Consider the following 22,112-nt stretch of genomic DNA (forward strand, 5'->3'; position numbering starts at 1 on the left):
GTGAGACTGATTTTCAAAACAGACGTGTATAAAAGGACATTCCAGAAAAGGAACATTTTTAGCACGACTTGGCTTCTATAATCAGTATCGAGTCATTTATATTGAATAAATGCAGTCCTTCTTTCCCTTTTAAAGAGGTTTCAAGTATGTGCCTTTCAGAATTAGATGAGGCAGTTCAGTTTTTTATTAGAAAGTGTTTTTTTTTAGATAATCTAATTTATAGCAAATGGATGGTAAGTATAACCCAATCATAACATTTTGAAGTTCAACATTGATTTTTAAGTAACAATATGTTCAAGTCCTGCCCAGTATAGTTGGAAAATAATCGTGTTCCAAATATCTCCTACTCAGGAAGGCATCTGCCACGCTTCACAGGAATAATAGAATTTGCTGATAATCTGCTAGATCAGGTAGATAAAATGATCCATTCAAGTGATATACTCAGTTCCCTCTTCAGCTTGGAGTTATTAAACTGGATTAGATTCCTTCCTAGACCTGGATGCTAATCCTGGCACAACACCAGTGAAGTTGTGTGTTGTCCTCTCTATTGCCGTTGTAATCATTATGCCACAGGAGGCATTCTGCCCATTGAGTCCATGTCAGCTCTCTGTAAAAGCTAATCAGTCATACCCTCCACTTTATCCTACAAATTTATCTATCTCAACTGCCCATTCAATTTAATTTTCAAACCAATCATCTCCATTCCCATCACCCTTATAAACAGCAGTTTGCAAGCCACTGTCACTTGCTGTATTAAGGAAGTTATTCCTCACATACTGCATGCACCTCTTGCCCAATATATTAAATGTGTCCCTTAGTCGTTCTACCATCGGCTATTGGGGACAGCTTTTTGCTGCATACCCCTTCTTGCATGCCTAAGAAGAACTGGGAGCAGGAGCAGGCCATAGCCAATTAAGCCTGCTCTGCTATTCAATACGATCATGGTTGATTGTGATCAAATCTCCCCTCAACCTCTTTTGCTCTAAGGGGAATACCCCTAACTTTTACAATTTAACCTTGTAGCTAAATATCTGTTCCCTGGAATCATTCTAGTACATCTCCTCTGCATGCTACCATAGATCCTCATCTTTCCTAAAATATAGTGACAAGAATTGAATGCAACTCTGGTTGTGGCCTAACCAGAGCTTTATTCAGGTTTAACAATTTCCCTTCTTTTGTACTCAATACCTCTATTTAAGAAACCCAATATCCCAAATGCTTTGCTAACTCCTTTCTCAATATATTCTGCCACCAGATTCCTTTGCCCTTGTAGACTCTTTGGAACAATGATATTAAGTCTTTATTGCCACTCTCTCTCCCGCATTTGCCAAAACTTGAATTCAATGATTACTTGTCACAAACGGAATTCCACTTGTTCTCCGTTAAATTATGAGCTAGATCTAGAATTCCCTAGCATTCTTGTACCATTTATCCACTCTCCAAGCAGGAACAAAAACAATGGACAATTTAGCAATTGATATTTCTACTTATAAATGAGGGCCAGATAAAGCATTAGCCATTGTATTTTAAAATTACTATTTCCTGTGTGAGAGACTGGGTACTTGTATACTTCAGATGCTTGCACTAGGAAAATCTTCACTATATAAACAAAGTTACCTTCCACATGATATGTATCCTTCGCTTTGAAGATTCTAGATTTTCAATTGTTCTCCAAATGAGAGGACCTCGTAATGGTTCTAGTAATAAAATGGTACAGGTAAAATAATTGGCTTAACTTTTAAAAAAGTTATATACATTAATTTGACTTAGTATTTATATCACAAATGCATATTTCAAGTAGAGGGTTTCATGCTAACAGTTATCATTTTAGATGGCTGGTTGGCATTTGCTGATAAAATTCCTCACACTTCAGTACTGCTCCTCAATTTTTCTTGGCTCCTCTATTCTTAACCAAGTCCAACTATTAATGAAATGAAAACAAAGTGCTGGGAATACCCAGCAGCATCTGTGAAAAGAAACATAGCTAACATTTTGGGTTGGTGATCTTTCATCTGAACCTCAAATGAAAGGCCAAAGCAAAATATTAATGTTGTTTCTCTCCTCTCATTTGTTTGATTTGCTGAGAATGTCCAGCATCTCCAGTATTTTGTTTCTGTATTAGTTAACAATTAAGGGTCTGGACTAGGCCCCTTTTGACTGAACACAGACAATGCCAGTGAATGCTGTAACTGCACATTTTTTTTATCTTCCAAGGATAAATTTGCTCAACAGCTCAAACTTATAAATATGACTTTCAATGAGGGTACATGATTAGTCCAGTAGGTAAAAGCAGTTAACCAGATCAAACTTTGCTATTCATTTCTCAAGTATCTAATCAAAGGTTTACCCAGATTTCACTGCAAGGCATGGCGAGTAGGAACTCACCAACAAAAATACTCAAGGAAGCCAAGATAATTTAGGACAAAGTGATGTGAAAAGATCCTAAAGTGTAACATGTGCTTTAAATTGTCCATATATGTAGGTCATTAAAATGTCATAAAACTATAAAAGAATCAAAACATTAATGGAATACTGAATACTTAGAGTATAAAGGGGTAGAAGTTATGCTACAACTACAAATCACCAGTTGACTACACTTTGAGCTGAGATAGAATCCTACCAAAGATGTTTTAAGTGTCATAATGACAAGAATAATGGAGTGATCTGTGCTGGCCTTTTTGGCATGCTCTACACTGCAATCCACCGATACTTGGTGGCTCTTTCAGTGCACTACACATGGCGTTATGGAGTCTCCAGGTGTATGACTCACCCGAAGTGATCACAGCTGGTGAGTGTCCATTGGTTTTCAAAACTTAGAAAATTAAGAGGTGATTTGATTGAAATTTATAAGATATTAAGAATGCTGTTAAGAGTGAATGGAAATTTCTTCCACTATTTAAACAGTCCAGGACAATAGGACATAGCCGAAAGATTTGAGCCAGATCTCTCTGGTATGATGTTAGGAAATACTTATATATGCTGAGGGTGGTGGCTATTTGGAACTCTCTTCTGCAAAGAACAATTGATGCGAGGTTAATAGTCAAATTAAAACTGAGATTGATGTGATTTTAATTAAACAAGGTATAAGACAGGTCAGCCATAATCACACTAAATGGTGAACTGGTTCAGGGGGTTAATTGTCTACCCACATTCTCAAAATGGAGAAATACAGACAATGCTATCTTGAAATTAACTGACATCAATTGCACCTTGTTCTAATGATACAATCCCAGAAGTTCTCTTTTAAAATTTGTTCATGGGATAAGCATTGGCAAGGCCATGATGTATTATCTAACCCTAAATGCTCAAGGAGGTAGTGGTGAACTGCCTCTTGAACCACAGCAGTTCTTAAGCCTTAGTACATCACATAGTGGGAAGGGAGCACCTCCTTCCACTGGCAGTGAAGGAATGGTGATATATTTTGAGGGGAACTCGTTGATAGTGTTTTTCCCTTATGTCTGCTGCCCTTGTTCTTCTAGGTGAAGAAGGTTGAGAACTTGAAAGCTGGTGACAAAGGAGCCTTGGCAAGTTGTTGCAGTACATCTTGTATTTGGTACACAGCTGCCACTGTGCCCTAGTAACGGAGAAAAGGTAATGACTGCAGTACCAAAATTCATTTAATTTTGAATAGTAACCTTTAAGTGAACTCAGCAGATTTCAATTCAATTTAACATTTCTAAATTTAACATAAGTTTCTTTACTCTACATACTGGCTTCAGGAGTTTTTCCAATTTTCTCCAAACTCCAGTCACTCCAGTATCCCTTCTCATCATTTTTTTTACACCGAATTGTGAAGGCATAGTCAGTGAAAGGTTTCAGGTTTTGAACCAAGAAAGACACCCGAGGGGATTCCGTATCCTCAGGAGGAACCTGTCAAGAAAGTAACAGCAAATGTTAATTACTGTAGAGTACAATTAAGATTAAAAATAAGTCAATCATTGGCTTAATTTAAGTCATCTATCACAACATTTTAGAAATAGCTAATGATTTATTTGATATAATTGAGCAAATTTAGGTAAAAACAGCCAACACCACCCGAGATCGCTGACTTAGCACTGATTAAATCAAATCTAGGATTACTCTGAACTCAAATGACACCATGGCTGGAATTTTTCAGGCTGCTGTTGCCAGCCAATTTTACATTGCTTAAAAGTGCTGTAATGGCTAATGGCCAGGAGCAGACATCTGCTGTGATTAAGCTAGCTGATGAAAGCATAGGTATTATTGAACCATACGAATAAAACTAAAGTTAATGAGTTCATTTAATTCCATGTTGTGGGCAAGCACTGAGGAAATTGAGGAAATAATTGTAAATTAAGTTCCTGATAGGTTACAAAAATCTGGGAACTATTTTTTGAAATTACTAGTAATTCTTTATGCAGCAAAATAAAGATTTAAGTTTATGTTAAAATCTGTTAAATGCTTTCACTTATTCTCAAGTTAATTATCTGTTAATTTGTCAATCAATCCTTTATATATGTATCAAACATTCAATTCCTTTGCAAGGGCAATAGTTTACCTGCATCCAGTTTGAAGTATCAATAATTCTATACCGTAGATTGTACTTGAGATCATATGTGATTGGTAGAGGTGGATTTTCCCATTTCAGAGTCAAGACTGTGCTTATATTTTTTACAAGTTGTACAGAAGTGATCTTTGGAGGGTCAGGTTTTACTAAAACACAAGAGAAACTAATTTAATACGGACAAATAACCACAAGATCAGATTTTAAAACAGGCTGCAAGCCAAACCAGCCATGATCCTATTGAATGGTGGAGCAAATTTGACAAGTTGAATGGTCTACTCCTGTTCAGAGAAACATACATAGAAAATCAAAGGACAAGCCATTCAGCCCTTTGAGTGTGCTCCACCGTTCAGTGATCGTAGCTGATCATCAAATTCAATTTCCTGATCCCACTTTCTCCCAACATCTCTTGGTCCATTTAGCCCCAAGAGCTGTATTTAATTTGTTCTTGAAATCACACAATGTTTTGGCCTCAAGTACTTTTTGCGGTAGTGAAGAAATTTCTTCTCACCTCAGTTCTAAAAGGTTTATCCTCAGAATATGACCCCTAGTTCTTCACAAACCCCCCGACCAGCATTTTTCTGCATCTATCTTGTATTATCCTGTTAAAAGTTTATAAGTTGCTATGAGATCCCCTCTCTCTTCTAAACTCCAATGAATATAATTCTAATCGACTATGTCTCTTCTCATGTTACAGTCATAAGAACATAAGAAATAGGAGCAGGAGTAGGCCATCTAGCCCTTCGAGCCTGCCCCGCCATTCAACAAGATCATGGCTGATCTGAAGTGGATCAGTTCCACTTTCTCCCCATAACCCTTAATTCCCTTGTCTATCAGAAACCTATCTACCCGTGACTTAAATATATTCAGCAAGGTAGCCTCCACCACTTCAATGGGCAGAGAATTCCAGAGATTTACCACCCTTTGAGTGAAGTTCCTCCTCAACTCTGATCTAAACTGCTCTCCCCCCCTTATTTTGAGGCTGTGCCCTCTAGCTCTGCTATCCTTTTTAAGCAGAAAGAATGTCTCTACCTCTACCCTATCTATTCCCCTTCATGATCTTATATGTCTCTATACTATCCCCCCTCACCCTTCTAAACTCCAATGAGTACAGACCCAGTCAATGTAATCTCTCCTCATAGGCTAACCCCCTCTGGTTTCAGCCTAGTGAACCTTCTCTGCACTCCCTCCAAAGCCAATATATCCTTCCGCAAATACAGCGACCAAAACTGCACACAGTACTCCAGTTGCAGCCTCACCAGTACCCTGTACAGTGGCAGCAAGACCTCCCTACTTTTATATTCTATCCCCCTCGCTATAAAGGCCAACATTCCAGTCCTGCCAAGCCAGGAATCAATTGCATTCCATCTATAGCAAGAACCTCCTTTCTATTTTTTATGGTCTTAAAAAAAGTAAGAGGTAAAAAAAAACAAGTACTGTCACACTATTCCAACATCAACTTTTAGCGTTTATTAACAGAGTTTGAGTTTAAGAGCCGTGGGATTATGCTGCAACCATATTGGATATTGGTGAGACCACATTTGGAAGTGTGTTCTGTTCTGGTCACCTCACTATAAGGAGGATGTGGAAGCATTGAAGAGAGTGCAGAGGAGATTTACCAGGATGCTGCCTGGTTTGGAGGTTAGGTCTTATGAGGAAAGATTGAGGGAGCTGGGGCTTTTCTCTTTAGAGCAGAAGAGGATGAAAGGTGACTTAATAGAGGTTTACAAGATGAGGGGGATAGATAGAGTGGATGCGCAGAAACCATTTCCTCAGGTGGATGTAGCTATTACTAAGGGGCATAACTATAAGATTCATGGTGGGAGATAGAGGAGGGATATCTGAGGTAGATTCTTCACTCAGAGTGGTTGGGGTGTGGGATACACTGCCTGCTGTGATAGTGGAGTTGGACACTTTAGGGACTTTGAAGTGGTCATTGGATAGCCACATGGAGCACACCAGAATGATAGGGAATGGGATAGCTTGATCTTGGGTTTAGACATAGCTCGGCATAGCACTGAGGGCTGAAGGGCCTGTACTGTGCTGTACTGTTCTATGTTCTCCAACATATATGTAAGCAGGCTAATTTTCAACTTTTCAAACCCTATGTAATATAGGTGTTGGAAAGAAAAAATGAAAATAAATTTGGTTTGCTCAGAATGTTTGCAATAACACTATACAAAATTCCCAATGGCACTTCAAACTGAAATAAGAGGTGGATGTAGTTTATGGAAGAGAGCAAAAGGTACCAAAGTAGGTCTTAATGATGATTTTGAAGGTACAGAGAAATGTAGCAAGAGGGAGAAGTTCCATATTGCACAGAAAGTACAGTCTTTGATGGGGAAGTCACATGGAATGTGGGATATTGGGGAAGGCAAGAGGATAGAATGGAGAGATGGAAGAGCAGCATAAATTCTGTCAGAGGACAGATCTAAGCTAGTATTAGGAGTTTGTTAAACCTGTTCTGCAAATTACCAACTTTGGCACAATGAATAACAGTAGCACCGTACATCATATGGCAATTCACATACTCATTGTTCTTCTAGCTAACACATACGCAAAGCTTCAGTTCTTTATCACTTGCTATGGTGATAAACCTTTGATCCCACTTTCTATTGGCTCATGATACACACATCAGTTAGGATACCTCAACAAACTGCCAATCATAGACAAAAACAGTACAGCAGTTGAGTATCATGGGGTAACATAAGCTGTTAAAAAACAAAGAACATTGCTGCAATTTAAGAATATTAAAAAATGATAAATATAAAGAATAAAATATGTATAATGTGATGGAATTTACGGTTTCAAAGCTTGTATCTGTTTTGAGACAAACCTAGGCCATGAAAGGAGCTGGGAAAGCACCTCTGTTTCTAAGGAAACTAAAATTGAGGTCAGGAGCCAAAACTGAAACTGCTTAAGGTTTTATAGAGGGACAAAGAACCATCCAAGTTGAATAGTAGCAGGAAAGTTGAAGACAGCGGTTAAATCCAGAAACTGAGAACAATTTGATGTTTCTGTTACTTGAACCAACGTTGGTGGGTCTATGTCATCCAGATTGTCTCAAGTAGAGTTGAGGACGTTCTGTGGAAGTGTGCGATTGAGCTTTGATTGTGTGCCACTGTTTGCTGGAAGGAGAAGAGCTGAAATTCTTCGTAAGACAGACAGTTTTGAAGGACACCATTTATATAGATGATCTGGAGGAGGGAACTGAGTGTATGGTGCCAAAATTTGCTGATGACACCAAGATTGGTGGAACGGCAAATTGTGCGGAGGGTGTGGAGAGTCTGCAGAAGGATCTAGATAGGCAGGGCGAATGGGCCAGGAACTGGCAAATGGAATTTAATGTTGGCAAGTGCGAGGTGGTCCACTTTGGTAGGAAGGACTATTACTTACATGGCGAAAAACTGCAGCAGGCGACGGTGCAGAGGGACCTCGGGGTCCTTGTGCATGAGTCGCAAAAACCCAGCCTGCAGGTGCAGCAGGTGGTCAGGAAGGCTAATGGGATGCTGGCCTTCATAGCGAGGGGGATTGAATATAAAAGTAGGGAGGTCTTGCTGCAGCTGTATAGGGCACTGGTGAGGCCGCAGCTGGAGTACTGTGTGCAGTTTCAGTCGCCGCACTTATGCAAGGATATTTTGGCCTTGGAGGGAGTGCAGGGGAGGTTTACTAGGCTGATGCCGGAGTTGAGGGGGTTGAGCTATGAGTAGAGGCTGAATAAACTAGGCTTGTACTCGTTAGAGTTTAGAAGAATGAGGGGAGATCTCATTGAGATGTATAAGATGATGAATGGGATGGATAAGATAGAGGTGGAGAGACTCTTCCCGCTCAGAAAGGACAGTAGGACTAGGGGGCACAGCCTCAAGATAAAGGGGGGGCGGTTTAGAATGGAGTTGAGGAGGAACTTCTTCACTCAAAGGGTGGTGAATCTCTGGAATTCTCTGCCCGTTGAAGTGGTGGAGGCTGCCTCGCTAAATATTTTTAAGACGCGGTTTGATGGGTTTTTGATAAGCGAGGGGATTAAGGGTTATGGGGAGAGGGCGGGAAAGTGGAACTGAACCACGACAGATCAGCCATGATCTTATTGAATGGCGGGGCAGGCTCGAAGGTCTAGATGGCCTACTCCTGCTCCTATTTCTTATGTTCTTACGACATGATTGGGTTTGATGCCCAGAGTCGACTGCTAAACCAATTCTTAAGATTAGTCTTGGTTTATCTATCATTTAACTTGTAATCTATAGTTTACAATGATTGAATTTATGTTATTCTGTTGATTCTGGTGTCAGAGTAAAGGAAGTTACTAAAATAGTATTTGGTGTTTGTTTAACTCTTGTATAGTAAATATTAAAGAATAAAGAACAGTACAGCACAGGAACAGGCCTTTCAGCCCGCCAAGGCTGTGCCGATCATGATGCCCTAAATTAAAAAAAACCCTTCTGCCCTTACTCAGCCCGTATCCCTCTATTCCCTCCCTATTCACGTACCCATCCAGATGTCTCTTGTTGCGACTTCATTCTTTTAGTAAATAACTGGGATTTTGCGATCATAACAGTGATCGATCTTGGAAAACCAAACAGCGATGTGAGCCTGCATAACTAGCCAATGATCAAAAGGAGCTGTAGGATTTGTATTAATTCTAGGAAAAATAATTGTTGATGTTCCACTTAAATACCACAATGAAATCAAAAATGGTCAAATTGTGAGCTAATAATATTAGATGTTGCCAGTTTATGCATTAAAAAAATCAAAATATGCGAAATATATCTAGGATGAAACATTATTATCTGTTCCAACAACATTTTATACAGCTCTATTTTCAACTTAATACTATACATCAAAGTGTGAACAGATGTGATAATAGTGTGGAAGAAGAAGCAGAAAAAAACATGTATACTTTGTAAATAGAAAATACTGGACATCTTCAGTAGGCCATTCAAGCATCTATAGAAGGGAAAAAGTGAATTAATGCTTGGGATAGGGACTTGCCCAAAAGCTCTTTGGAAAAAATACTGATTTAGGATGCTTTTTGATAAATGATAACTGAAGAGTGACTTTAGATCCAACACAGGAAATAATGTGCATAGATTGATCTCTATTGCTCATCAGGTTTCCCCAAGAATACATTAATGCATACTCACTAACATCAAGAGGATCCAACTGTAGTACGTCAGACTTTGCACTGCCCAAGTCATTATGCACCTCTACCCAGATTTTATTGAAAACAAAATAAGAAATATTTGGATATAAAATTGCGAATGAATTGTTCACTTTATTTGGCAGCGGATATGACTTCAACTTGTCAAGTGCAATTCTGAAAAACAAAAATTAGGATGTTTAAGACATACTGTATTTTTTATCTAAAATATTAAACTCATTAAGAACTATTGCAATTACTATTTATTCAAGTCATACAACGCTGTTGCTGAGCAACGTGGCCCTAAAGATTCTGCAGTCGAGTATCCCGCATTTGGGGACATCGCAGGCGTCAGCACACCCGAAGTGCAATGGGCTAGCCTCATCCTGAGCAAACCACCCGCTTGATCATGGTTTCACCCCTGCCAGGTGGCCCGAAACATCATGATTCTAACCTTCCTTCAGGAATATCACTGACTGCATTGATACTTTTGAGGAGCAAAGGATATTGTTCAGATTTCACTTTGTAAATACTTCCCTTTAACAAGGGCAACTTGCAGTAAAATAGCAACATTAATGCCGTAAAATGGTCCAAGGATAAAAATTGAGACATAATCCTCAAACAAATAGGAAAGAAATATTAATTGTGATTTCTCTTTATGCTTAAAAACTGAACACTGAAAAGAATAAAAATCAACAATTAACTTTCTGTAGGATGACATGCAAAACCATTTGTTGGCAAAGCAACTATGTACTTACGACAATTTAAACTGGTAGCTGGTTGGCAAGTATGTATTTTTTCCCGGATCCCAGGAACAGGTCATATTTCTTTCATGATATGTAATACATGACAAATTTTTTGGCTTCTCTGGTGGCACTAAAGGAAAAAATCCACAAGAGTTGCATTCTATCACAATTTACAACAAAAGAGAATTTAACACCATATAAGAAATACCAGTTATCTTATATCAGGAACTACTTGATCTTTTAGAATATGCATAAATAGTTCAGAGTATTGAGAGACTCCAGGGGAACATTTAAAGTTTAATTATTATTTATTTAAAGTTTATTTATTAGTGTTACAAATAGGCTTACATGAAGTTACTGTGAAAAGCCCCTAATCGCCACAATGTGGCATCTGTTTGGGTACAGAGGAGAATTTAGCATGACCAATGCACCTAACCAGCACATCTTTTGCACTGTGGGAGGCAACTGGAGCACCTGGAGGAAACTCACGCAGACACAGGAAGGTGGTGCAGGCTCCGCACAGACAGTGACTTGAGCCGGAATCAAACCCAGGTTTCTGGGGCAGTGAGGCAGCATTGCTAACCACTGTGCTGCTCTGTATATAATGCTTAGATTTCAAATTGCCTTTGCAACTAAATTTGCATGTTCTGATTTGTCAGTTGAGATTAATATCAGAACTGTCTTGGGGGTATCAAAATGACCATCGTATTTTCCGACATAACTATAGCAATTTAATAGAGTCATAGAATCCTACAGTGCAGGAGGCCAGCATTTGGCCCATCGAGTCTGCATCGATGTTATAAAGGATCAACAAGTCCCTTTTCTCTTTCTAAATCTCTAGCCGCATAAAATTCAAGCAAGAAAAGAATCAATAAGCAGAAAATAAAATCCCAAATGTAACAATTGGATAGGTTGAACTGTCAGGGCTTGAGAGGTTGAATACAGATCATGGCCTGTAGTTTGAAGATGTCTGCTCACTTTATTGTGAAATAGTTAAATCAAAAATAGTTTTTAAATTTAGAAAACTGTGCTAAACAATTTCATAGTCATTTTTATTAGCTTCTCTTTACTTAAACCTTAAAAGATAAACACCAGCCTCATCTATGAAGAGATTTAGCAAGACCAAGAAAGAAAGATTTTATTCTCAGCATTGACTTTCAGATGAAACTCCACCCCGAGTCATGTTAGGAAAACAGAGCACTCAGTCAAATTAAGAGCTAGCAAATGGTTAGTCAATTTTTACTGGTATATGTTTATTCAGGAGAGAACTAATATTTATTTTTGAAATAGCCTACTGGACTGTGACTTGCATTGGAACAGATTTATCAAAAGCTGTTGGAACAGAGATGGATGGTGTTTTGTGAACATTAAGGAAAAATGAACTATTTCCCTTAAATGACAAAAACTCAGCAATTTCTACGAATCATCTGACAACACTTGATAATATGAAGCACAGTCACTGAATTTACCCTTTTAAGAAATTTGCCAATTCCAGGTGCACCAAAATCTGTGCAATTTTACATCACTGGGAACAGGAAGAAACTCAAAATCCCTTCAATTTCATGTAATGGTGTAGGCCAACCTACTTCTTAAATGTAAGGTTCTTAGTCATCCATTCACTGAACTTCCCTAAACTGTTAGCATTTCAACTTTAAACACTGGAAATAGTTTGTCACATTTTGGCTTGTTTGGTTGGCAAATGCTGTGACTCTTTGGCATCATTTGGAAATAATTGGGGTGATCTTCTTGTGTACAATTACGGCTTTGTGTTTGAAATCCTTGGATATGCTTTGAAAAGCACGAAGTGCGGAAGAGTAAAAACAAAAGTCACAGACCTCAGCCACCAAAAATGATTGAGCAGTGTGGGAAAGCATTCAAACTTGAGCAAAAACTGGGCTGTAAGCTAAACCCTTCTTATGGTACCTGGACAAGCACTGAATGTTTAAGTTGTATAACAAAACTATAATAACTAAACTTTATTATATATACAAGATTTTGACATTGAACTTTAGTTATGTCCACATTTGGAATATTGCATACAGTTCTGGTCGCCACACCATCAGACGGGTGTGGAGACTTTGGAGGGGGTACAGAAAAGATTCATCAGGATGTTGCCTGATTTGGAAAGTATTAGCTATGAGGAGACATCGGACAAACTTGGTTCATTTTCATTTGAATGTCGGAGGCCGAGGGGTGACCTCATAGAAGTTTACAAATATTTGAGAGGCATGGATAGAATGGATAGTCAGAGCCTTTTTCCCAGGGTAGAAATCTCAATTGCTACGGGGCATAGGTTTTAAAGGTAAAAGGGGGAAAATTTAAAAGGAGATTTGAGGGGAATTTTGTTTTGTTTACAGAGGGTGGTAAGTCTGGAATGTGCTGCCAGAGGAGGTGGTAGAAGCAGATACAAAAGCAATGTTTAAAAAGCATTTTGACAGACACATGAATAGGCAGGCAATAGAGGGATACAGACTGCGTTTTCTCTCTTCCCCACTTTGCGTTTTCACAAAGTATATCCAAGGATGGCATGGTGGCACAGTGGTTAGCACTGCTGCCTCAGTGCCAGCGACCCGGGTTCGATTCCCGGCTAGGGTTACTGTCAGTGTAGAGTTTGCACATCTTCCCCGTGTCTGTATGGGTTTCCTCTGGGTGTTCCGGTTTCCTCCCACAATCCAAAGATGTGCAGTTAGGTGAACTAGCCATGCTAAATGCCCCTTAGTGATAAGGGGCCTAGCTAGGGTAAATGCATGGGGCTAAGGAAAGAGCCTGGGTGAGATTGTGGTTGGTGCAAACTCGATGGGCTGAATGGCCTCCTTCTGCACTGTAGGATTCTACGAAAGGCAAAAGGTCTTTCTTTTGAAAGCTGTCATGCGTTGGTGCAGGCTTGGTGAGCCGAAGGGCCTGCTCCTGTGCTGTATTGTTCTTTGATCCTGCCTCCATCCTCACAATCTTTTTAATCTTGGTCAGCTTAACTCTGGATTCTAGAATTTTACTTCTTTTGTATATAAAAATGAGATAGATAGTTAAATTTTCTTTTTATCCTCCTTGTCCACAAAAAAACTTACATCCTGCTGTAATTTGTATTCCAAAGACAGTTGTTGCTTGATCCTCATTGCGTTGTACGCTGCAGGTCAGAAGTGAACTCTCAACACTGGAAATGTTCAGTGTTATATTTGACACTGTACTATTGACAGTGTGGTAGAAGTCTTTTGATATTGTCTTGCCCTTTAATTTCCAGAATATCTGATTTGCATCTACTTTACTTTCTTTTACAAAGGAATCATTAAGGATGCAGGATGCTTCTAATTGTGAGCCAAGCGCTATTACTGGTGACTCCGGTATGATGTAGCCATGCCTCGGAAGTGAACTATGTACTAGAGGAAAGAAATGAAACTATTTTAGCAATTACATCTGCATGTCACAAAGTAAATCTCTCAACAGTATTTATACACAAAGTAGATTCACCCAAGCTGATTTTCTATTAGGACAGAAATAAAACTGCATAGGAAAGGGGGCATAATTTGAAAGGTGAGGCCACCGGAACAAGATCTATTCACAGATTTTCAATCTATTAAACAATATTTTTCATATCTGACTTCATTGCACCTCAGGAAGAAGGTAAATGCAGCACAGAAGACAGAGTCAACACATCTTGCTGCTTACTGTGGGAAATCAAACATCTAAATCAATAATTTCCAATTTGGTTTCAATTTAGTATCATTCTCAAGCTCAAAGTCTGGTCAGAAAAAATGGAAGTTGTTGTATTCAATAATTCTCTTTAACATCTACTTCATTAAATGTTTTGGGCAAGATATTTAGCGGTTTGGATCGGACATTGGCTAGCTGCAAGAAGACAGAGGGTGGTCGTTGATGGGAAAAATTCATCCTGGAGTTCAGTTACTAGTGGTGTACCGTTTTGGGGCCATTGCTGTTTGTCATTTTTATAAATAACCTGGATGAGGGCGTAGAAGGATGGGTTAGTAAATTTGCGAATGACACTAAAGTCGGTGGAGTTGTGGAAAATGCGGAAGGATGTTGCAGGTTACAGAGGGACATAGATAAAGCTGCAGAGCTGGGCTGAGAGGTGGCAAATGGAGTTTAATGCGGAAAAGTATACATTGATTCACTTTGGAAGGAATAACAGGAATACAGAGTACTGGGCTAATAGTAAGATACTTGGTAGTGTGGATGAGCAGAGAGATCTCCATGTCCATGTCATAGATCCCTGAAAGTTGGCACCCAGGTTGATAGGGTTGTTAAGGGATATGGTGTGTTAGCTTTTATTGGTAGACAGATTTTGGAGCCATGAGGTCATGTTGCAGCTGTACAAAACGCTGGTGTGGCCACACTTGGAGTATTGTGTACAGTTCTGGTCGCCGCATTATAGGAAGGATATGGAAGCATTGGAAAGGGTGCAGAGGAGATTTACCAACATGTTGCCTGATATGGTGGGAAGGTCTTATGAGGAAAGTCTGAGGGACTTGAGGCTGTTTTTGTTAGACAGAAGGTTAAGAGGTGATTTAATAGACGCATATAAGATGCTCAGAGGATTAGATAGGGTGGACAGTGAGAGCCTTTTTCCGCGGATGCTGATGGCTAGCATGAGGGGACATAGCTCTAAATTGAGGGGTGATAGATATAGGACAGATGTCAGAGGTAGGTTCTTTACTCAGAGTAGTAAGGGCATGGATTCGCCAACATTAAGGGTACTTAAATGGTCATTGGACAAACATATGGATGATATTGGAACAGTGTAGGTTAGCTGGGCTTCAGATTGGTTTTCACAGGTCGGTGCAACATTGGGGTCCGAAGGGCCTGTACGGCGCTGTAATGTTCTACGTTCTATATCTTGGTGGAATTAAGGTATGTGAAGTTCTGAATTCAAACTGACAGAAAAATCATGATGCAGACGGTGCTACTACCATTGGTGGTTTTAAGCTGCTTCTGTGCCGTGGTGAAGGCTAGATGCAGGCTAGTGCATCTGAAGATGAGGCAGACAAAGTGACTTCAAAGACGTTGGCTGTTAAACACTGAAAACACACTTGGAGAAGGAAAATAACCTAGTCATGGTGCAGCTCTAATTTCAATGAACAAGACTTTCCCTACTTGTCAGTTTTGCTAAAGCAGCACTATCTGGCTGTGCACTCATCAGGCTAACTCTAACATGTTGCCGATAGCTCCAGAAATGGATCCACTGGCTCAGATTGCATTGTTCAACAGTAAAGCACTTGGCTTCAGTTGGAAGGTCAGGTGAGGCAAGACCTTGGATAAGAAACTAGGAGCAGAGTAGCAATCTGACACTGATTGCCACTCCCGAGGAAGTTTAGGCCTGTTCAGGCCATGCTTGGAGCTTGACAAGTCCACATTTGGCTTGTGGTCATATTACTTCAAATACTTGTGATTCTATGATCATGACACAACTGAACTGGAGCAGAACACCAAGAAAAATTGGGGCCTCCATTCTATATTTCTATCTCCCATTCTGATGCATGGGCTTCCATTTCCACCACTGTCAATGAGTGCCAATTTGATTTAATTTGAATTAATGTGTGCATTTAAATCCAATGTGAAAAATACCAAAACAAAAATGCTAGAAAAATCAGGAATTAGAAAAGATATTATTTGAACACTTGGTTTATCACTGCTTGCAACAAACTTTTTTTGTAACATTTACAACTCCAGGAATTCTATGCACTTCAATCCCTGCAATATCTATGACATAAAGCCAGTTTAGTAAGTTAGCATTCTGGACTATTACACACACAATAACAAATACACATTAAAAATGATTCAACATCAGGGTTTGTGAAAATTTTAGATTTCCCTTAGCTTAGTGCAAACAAATCATGACAATTTATTGCCTCAAGTAAATATCAAAAATGAAGATAAGCCAAGGGATGTAGCACACGTTCTTCTTACCTGTCCTTAAACATACACAGATTTGTATGTATAGGTGTATTATCAACGTTAACCAGCCCCACTCCAGAAACATGATTCTGGCAGGTACTGAAAAATATAAAAAGATTGTCAATTTTGAAATTAACCAAGTTACCACAACATCAAGTTTTGATCTTGTCTAAAATTTAGCTAGACCAAAGATTAATAGCAGTAAGGAATTGCACTAGGTCACGTTCCAACATGCTGCCCATCATTTCAATTCCCTGCCAACCAACACTGTATGATGAAGAGCTAAAAGACTTGAAACGTTAACTTGGCTTTCCTTAGTTTACCTTGTTCCTGTACTATATGTCCGCTGTTTTTGTACCAATATCAACATAAATGTTATTACTATTGACTTGCTCCAGGCAGCTTCAAAAACTTGAGCATTTTATCCATGCCCTTTGCTGGAAAATCACATGATACCAAGAAGGAGAAATTTCTTTTATTAATCTGGGCAAAATCAGTCTAACTGCATTTGGAGCTATTTAGTAAATAATAAAAGAGCATTAACCCAGTTAAGACTACTGGATGACAAATAGGAAAACTTTAAAATAACTAACTGCAGACAATACCTAAGAAATGTAATGTATTAAATCCAAAGAAAAGGAAATAATTTCACAGCTTCTCTCATAATACTGTCACCATCTTGCCCAACCACTTTACCAGTCTATAATCTTTTGCAGAATCTTAGCATCTTCCTCAAAACTTACTTCCCCACCTAGCTTTGTACTGTCATCAAACGTAGATAAGTTATACTTGGTCCCCTTATCTAAGCCATTGATAGATTTCAGTAAACAGATGAGACTGAAGCACTAATCCTTATGGCACAGCACTTGTTATATCTTGTCATCTCAATGATAACTTATTTGTATTCTTGATTTTCTGTCCGTCATGCAATCTTCCAGCACTTTACTGGATGCCTTCTGAAAATCTTAATACATTAACCTCCCCATTCCCAATCAACCACACTAATTGCATTGTCAAACGGATCTAATAAATTTGTCAAACATACCTGCACTTTCATAAAGCTACGTGACTCTGCCTAATCATAATGTGATTTTCCAAGTGCCCTGCTAGCATGTCTATAGTAATATTCTAACATTTTCCCTATGTCAGGCCTATAGTTCTGAATTTCTCACCCTCTTTTATTGAATGGCTACCTTTCAAATCACTGGGACCATTCCAGATTAACAGGAATTCTCAAATTAAGTCTAATGTAGCCACCAGTGTTGTTAGCTTCCTCAGTACTTTTTCTTTGTTGAGATTAATTACACTAAACTCTTCATTCTCAGTAGGTCCTTGGTTCCCATTAGGTTATTAATGTCTTCTATGTTATAATTTGTCCCTATTTTTTTTTCTCATTTAATTTCATACCCTAACTTTTCCTTTGTCAATTTCTTGGTCATCCTTTGCCAATTTTCAAAATCTTGTCATCAGGCTTACTATTCGTTTTGGCAACCACATAAACCTCTTCTTTTAATCTAATATTATCCTCAATTCGATTTTGATATCAATGGCCACACTTTTCTAGTGGAGATTCACAAGATAATGTATATTCATTATGAACTTTGAATTCTTAAAATATATTCCATTAGTTCTACCACTGTAATTTGTTACAATCCCAGTTGATGTTATAACTCGATGGGAAGATCCGAGACTGGAATACTGGCTCAAAAGGCTGCAACTTCAAAGAACCACTAATTAATTTTAAACAAGAAAGAAAAATCATTAAACATGAAAAGTTGGATTATTATACAATACTCCCTTACTATGGCTCAACATATACACAGATTTGAGGATTAACATGGATTATACAGTACATCTTAAAGTACAATGGTCTCGTTAATACTCAGAGTTCTATATAAGCAAATAAGATGACGATGGTCAAAAACACTCTCTGAATCCCGAGTGTATGCCTGTGGATGTCTCCTTAGAATTCAACCCAGGTGATTAGAAACATGCATGTGACAAACTCCACAACCAAAAATAGACTTTAAAATATTGGTTCAAAATGATGCTTTATATTAATGGTTTGCATTCAGGAATCCAGTCCATGTTTTCCAGATGATTCTTTTGAACAGAGCTTCCACTCCACTTTTAAAAGTGAATCCATTCCAGGATTTCACACCAACCCCTTCAGGATTTCTTTGCCTTAAAGGCTCCTGTACACAAATTCTGAAATCCAGCCATTGACTTACTTGATTATTTCAAATAATTTTCAAACTGTAATAATTTCTCACAAATCTTAGAACTATTGCAGATATCTTTCTGGTCTCTCAAGGATCCAATGCTTTTTCAACTCTGACTTTACTGAACGGTAATCAGTTCTTGTTCCCAGTTTCTTCTTCCCAGTGCTGGACTTTAGATAAGTCTTACTATAGAATAATAGTTTTCTTCTAAAAAGGTTTTGATTTATTATTGTTACATGTATTATTATGTGAAGAGTATTGTTTCTTGTGTGAAGCATACCGTACATAGAGAAGTAAAAGGGAGGGTACAGAATGAAGTGTTACAGACATATCTAGGGTGTTAAAAGCATAGAACAAGAGTGAGAGATAGAATTAGAGTGTATGCTGGACATAGCTTGCAAGAAATCATGCTCCCACACCATATTGAATATATGAAGAGAGATGTTCCTCTTTAGCCTTCTGAAACTAATTGCTTCTAGGAGAGCTGCCTTCTTGCTCTCTCCATATTTCCAACTGCTTTGGCTTCCAGTTAAAACTAATAACAAAGAAAATCCCTTCCGTTGCTTCACAACTATATCCTTCTTTATGCTTGTTTCTTCTTCATGCCGTAGCACGCTCTAAACATAACAGAATTCTAGTTGGAACTTAACCAACTTCCACACATACAAACACCTTTGTACAGCATGAATCTAGCTACAGGATTTTACCTTTTCAGGCACTGAAACATTAAATTAAAATCGACTTAAACTATACTTTATTTCTAATATTTATCAATATAAATCCCTTAAAACTACCTTTATTCCCTAAGAGCCTTGTAATCTAATTTCTCAATCCATGTCTGCCAACTTGCTCCTCAAAATTAAGCATTTGTCTGTTACATTTAATATTTTAGTTGCAAGCCTAAGTCTATCACGCTCAAATTTAATATGTAATTCTATCATATAATGTTCATTCTACCTAGTGGACCTTTTGCTACAAGGTTACAAATTATAACTGTGCAGTGTACAGTAACACTAGACCTAAAATAGACTATTCCTGCATTGGTTCCTTGACATACTGTTCTGAAAAAAACTTATTGAATGCATGAACTCACCCTCCAAATTACTTTCAACTGTTTTGTCCGTCCAATCTATGAGGTTGAAGTCGACTACAATGATTATATTGTTCACCACATGATTTTCTGATTTATACACTGTCCAATAATATAATTACACTCACCCTTGTTATTTCTTAGCTCCAATCATTGTGATTTTCTGGGTTAAGATCCTTTTTTTCCTTCAGCCTTTATCTAATCCATAATCAGGGCAACCCCACATCCTTTTCTAATTTGCTGTCAGTCATTTTCTAAAAATCAATTGCCCACGAACTGAGTTCCCAACTTGGACTGCAACCACATCTTAGCAAAGCTATTAAATCACTATGGGAGGAAACTGGAGCACCCAGAGGAAACCCATGCAGAAATGGCAAGAATGCGCAGACTCTACATAGGCAGTGACCCAGGTTGGGAATTGAACCCCGGTTCCTGGCGTCCTGAGGCAGCAGTGCTAACCCTTGTGCCACCATGTAGCCTAAGCTGCTAATGTTCTTTGTCACAACCTACAAGAATCTGCTTCATTTTATCCACCTTGGTACAGCCTTTCCCTTTTCTCTTCAAGGCTCATAAATTTACCCTTACTTCCCCAGCCCCTTCATTAGTTTAAAGGTCTACCTACTTCCTTGAGTATTTGAGTTGTCAGGACATTGATTGTAGTCCACCCTTCCTAAAAGGACAGTTCCCAGTTCACCTAGCATTGGTGCTCAAGTCCTGTGCATTGAAATATCTTCCCTAACACCATTTTCAGACATTATGCATTTCAACCCCTAATCCTAAACCCATTAGTATTTGGCTCAAGTCACAATTCAAGATGATTACCTTTGAGAATTTGTATTCCATCTTCTCAAAGCTGAACTTCAGTCTGAATTGACCAAGGTCTTCAGTTTCTACACATGACATACCAACTGGATCTTCCCCACCCAGTCCAAATTGTTCTCCGACAGCAAAGAGATATCCTTAGTTCAACTATCAGGCAGGCAATACAGCCTCAAGGCTACTAGTCAAAACAGTGGATAACAGCATCCATTCTCACCAGCTATAAAGATTCCCTACCATGATTGACTGTGTACCGTCATGTTTCATTCCACCAACTCCCGTTCAATAGCCTCCTGCATGGCGGTAGGTGCCTTGGTAAATTTGCTCATTGTCTCTGTAGTTCCTATTGCATCAGCAGACCCTTTATCTGTGTCAGTTACAGTCAGTCCTGTCCCTTATCACAAACTGAAACTAAAATACCTAATCCAAGGATGTGATTGGCTTCTAGAATAAAAGTATCCAGGTAATTCTCCCCTTTTCTGACACATCACAATGTCAGACCCCAGTTCAACAGCAGAGTCAAGATCCTTGGGTTGCAAATTCTTACTGCAAAGTTGGTTGCCACAAACACCCACATACGCTGTCCAAATGGCACACCTCATGCACTGCATTTTTATCTAATCTTGTTTTATAGATTAGCTTTAAGCAATTAGATTTTTAAAAGACCAGGAATAGTCATTCAGCCCTTCAAACTCAATCTTGTCTTTTAAAGATCGTAGCCTAACTGGTTGTGGTCTCAATATTTTTCTGTCTGCCCTTCTATAACCCTCGACTCCTTTGCCCAAAAATCTTTTTAACTCAGCCTTGAAAAACTTCAAATAACCCAAGCTTCACTGCTTTCTGGGCAAGAGAATTCACACGTGACTTATGTGCCTTTTAACTCCGTTAATTTGTCTCATACCAATTCTCCTGTGATGGCAACGGTACTTAATTTCTTCTTGTATTCTTTAAAATTAATGGATGTCGGAAATATTTTTCGCTGTAATGGCCGATACAAAACTTCTGTTCAACTCCTCAGCCATTTCCTTGGTCCTCATAACTATTTCCCAGATTCATTTTCTAAACGGCCTATGCTCTCTATCTTTTTATGTATTTTAAAAAACTGTCATTTTTTATATTCCTCACTAGTTTGCAGTTTATTTTCTCAGTCATTATCTTTTTAGCCCTCCTTTGCTGGATTCAGAATTTATTCCAGCCTTCAGGGCTATCGCTGACTTTTGCCCCCTTATATGCTTTTTCTTTCAACTTCATATTCTCAATTTCTTTGGTTAACCATGGTTGGTTTATCACTCTTAGAATCTTTCCTCCTCATATTTCAACAAGATCATCTCTCATTCTTCCACACTCCAAGTATTGGCCCAATTTGTTCAACCTTTCTTCATACAATAGGCCTCTAAAACCAGGAATGAGTCAAATGCAACTTCTCTGAATTGCTTCTAATGCAATTGTATCCTTTTTTAAATAAGGAGGCCAAAACTGCACACTGTACTCCAGATGTGGTCTCACCAAGGCCTTGTACAGCTGCAGTAAAATTTGTCTACTTTTATATTCCATCCCCTTACTATAAATAAAAATGCATCATATGCTGTATTTGCATGATGTTTTGTGACTCATAGCATGACATTCAGAATCTTCTGTATCCTCACGTCTCTTTTCAACATTGCCTTTT

The 22,112-nt window shown here is 38.6% G+C and overlaps 1 protein-coding gene and 1 non-coding gene across 3 annotated transcripts in view; both read right to left on the reverse strand.

Annotated features, from left to right (window-relative positions):
• il6st (interleukin 6 cytokine family signal transduce) overlaps positions 1-22,112 on the reverse strand; it is an 82,146-nt gene that overhangs the window by 23,580 nt on the left and 36,454 nt on the right. For both annotated transcript variants that reach the window (XM_080186120.1, XM_080186110.1), the window contains exons 2-8: positions 16,325-16,411; positions 13,471-13,779; positions 10,418-10,535; positions 9,664-9,836; positions 4,520-4,674; positions 3,711-3,870; positions 1,618-1,697 (exon numbers count right to left, since the gene is read on the reverse strand). In XM_080186120.1, coding sequence (XP_080042246.1) covers positions 1,618-1,697; positions 3,711-3,870; positions 4,520-4,674; positions 9,664-9,836; positions 10,418-10,535; positions 13,471-13,779; positions 16,325-16,397 — 1,068 coding nt within the window. In that variant the 5' untranslated portion in view covers positions 16,398-16,411. The remainder of the gene's footprint in view (positions 1-1,617; positions 1,698-3,710; positions 3,871-4,519; positions 4,675-9,663; positions 9,837-10,417; positions 10,536-13,470; positions 13,780-16,324; positions 16,412-22,112) is intronic.
• LOC145351143 (U1 spliceosomal RNA) lies at positions 9,938-10,095 on the reverse strand. The gene has a single exon (XR_013888331.1). It is a non-coding gene; the product is annotated as a U1 spliceosomal RNA (small nuclear RNA).

The sequence above is a fragment of the Carcharhinus amblyrhynchos genome, chromosome 1, assembly GCF_965287045.1.
Source record: "Carcharhinus amblyrhynchos chromosome 1, sCarAmb.v2.hapA, whole genome shotgun sequence".
Classification (NCBI taxonomy): Eukaryota; Metazoa; Chordata; class Chondrichthyes; order Carcharhiniformes; family Carcharhinidae; genus Carcharhinus; species Carcharhinus amblyrhynchos.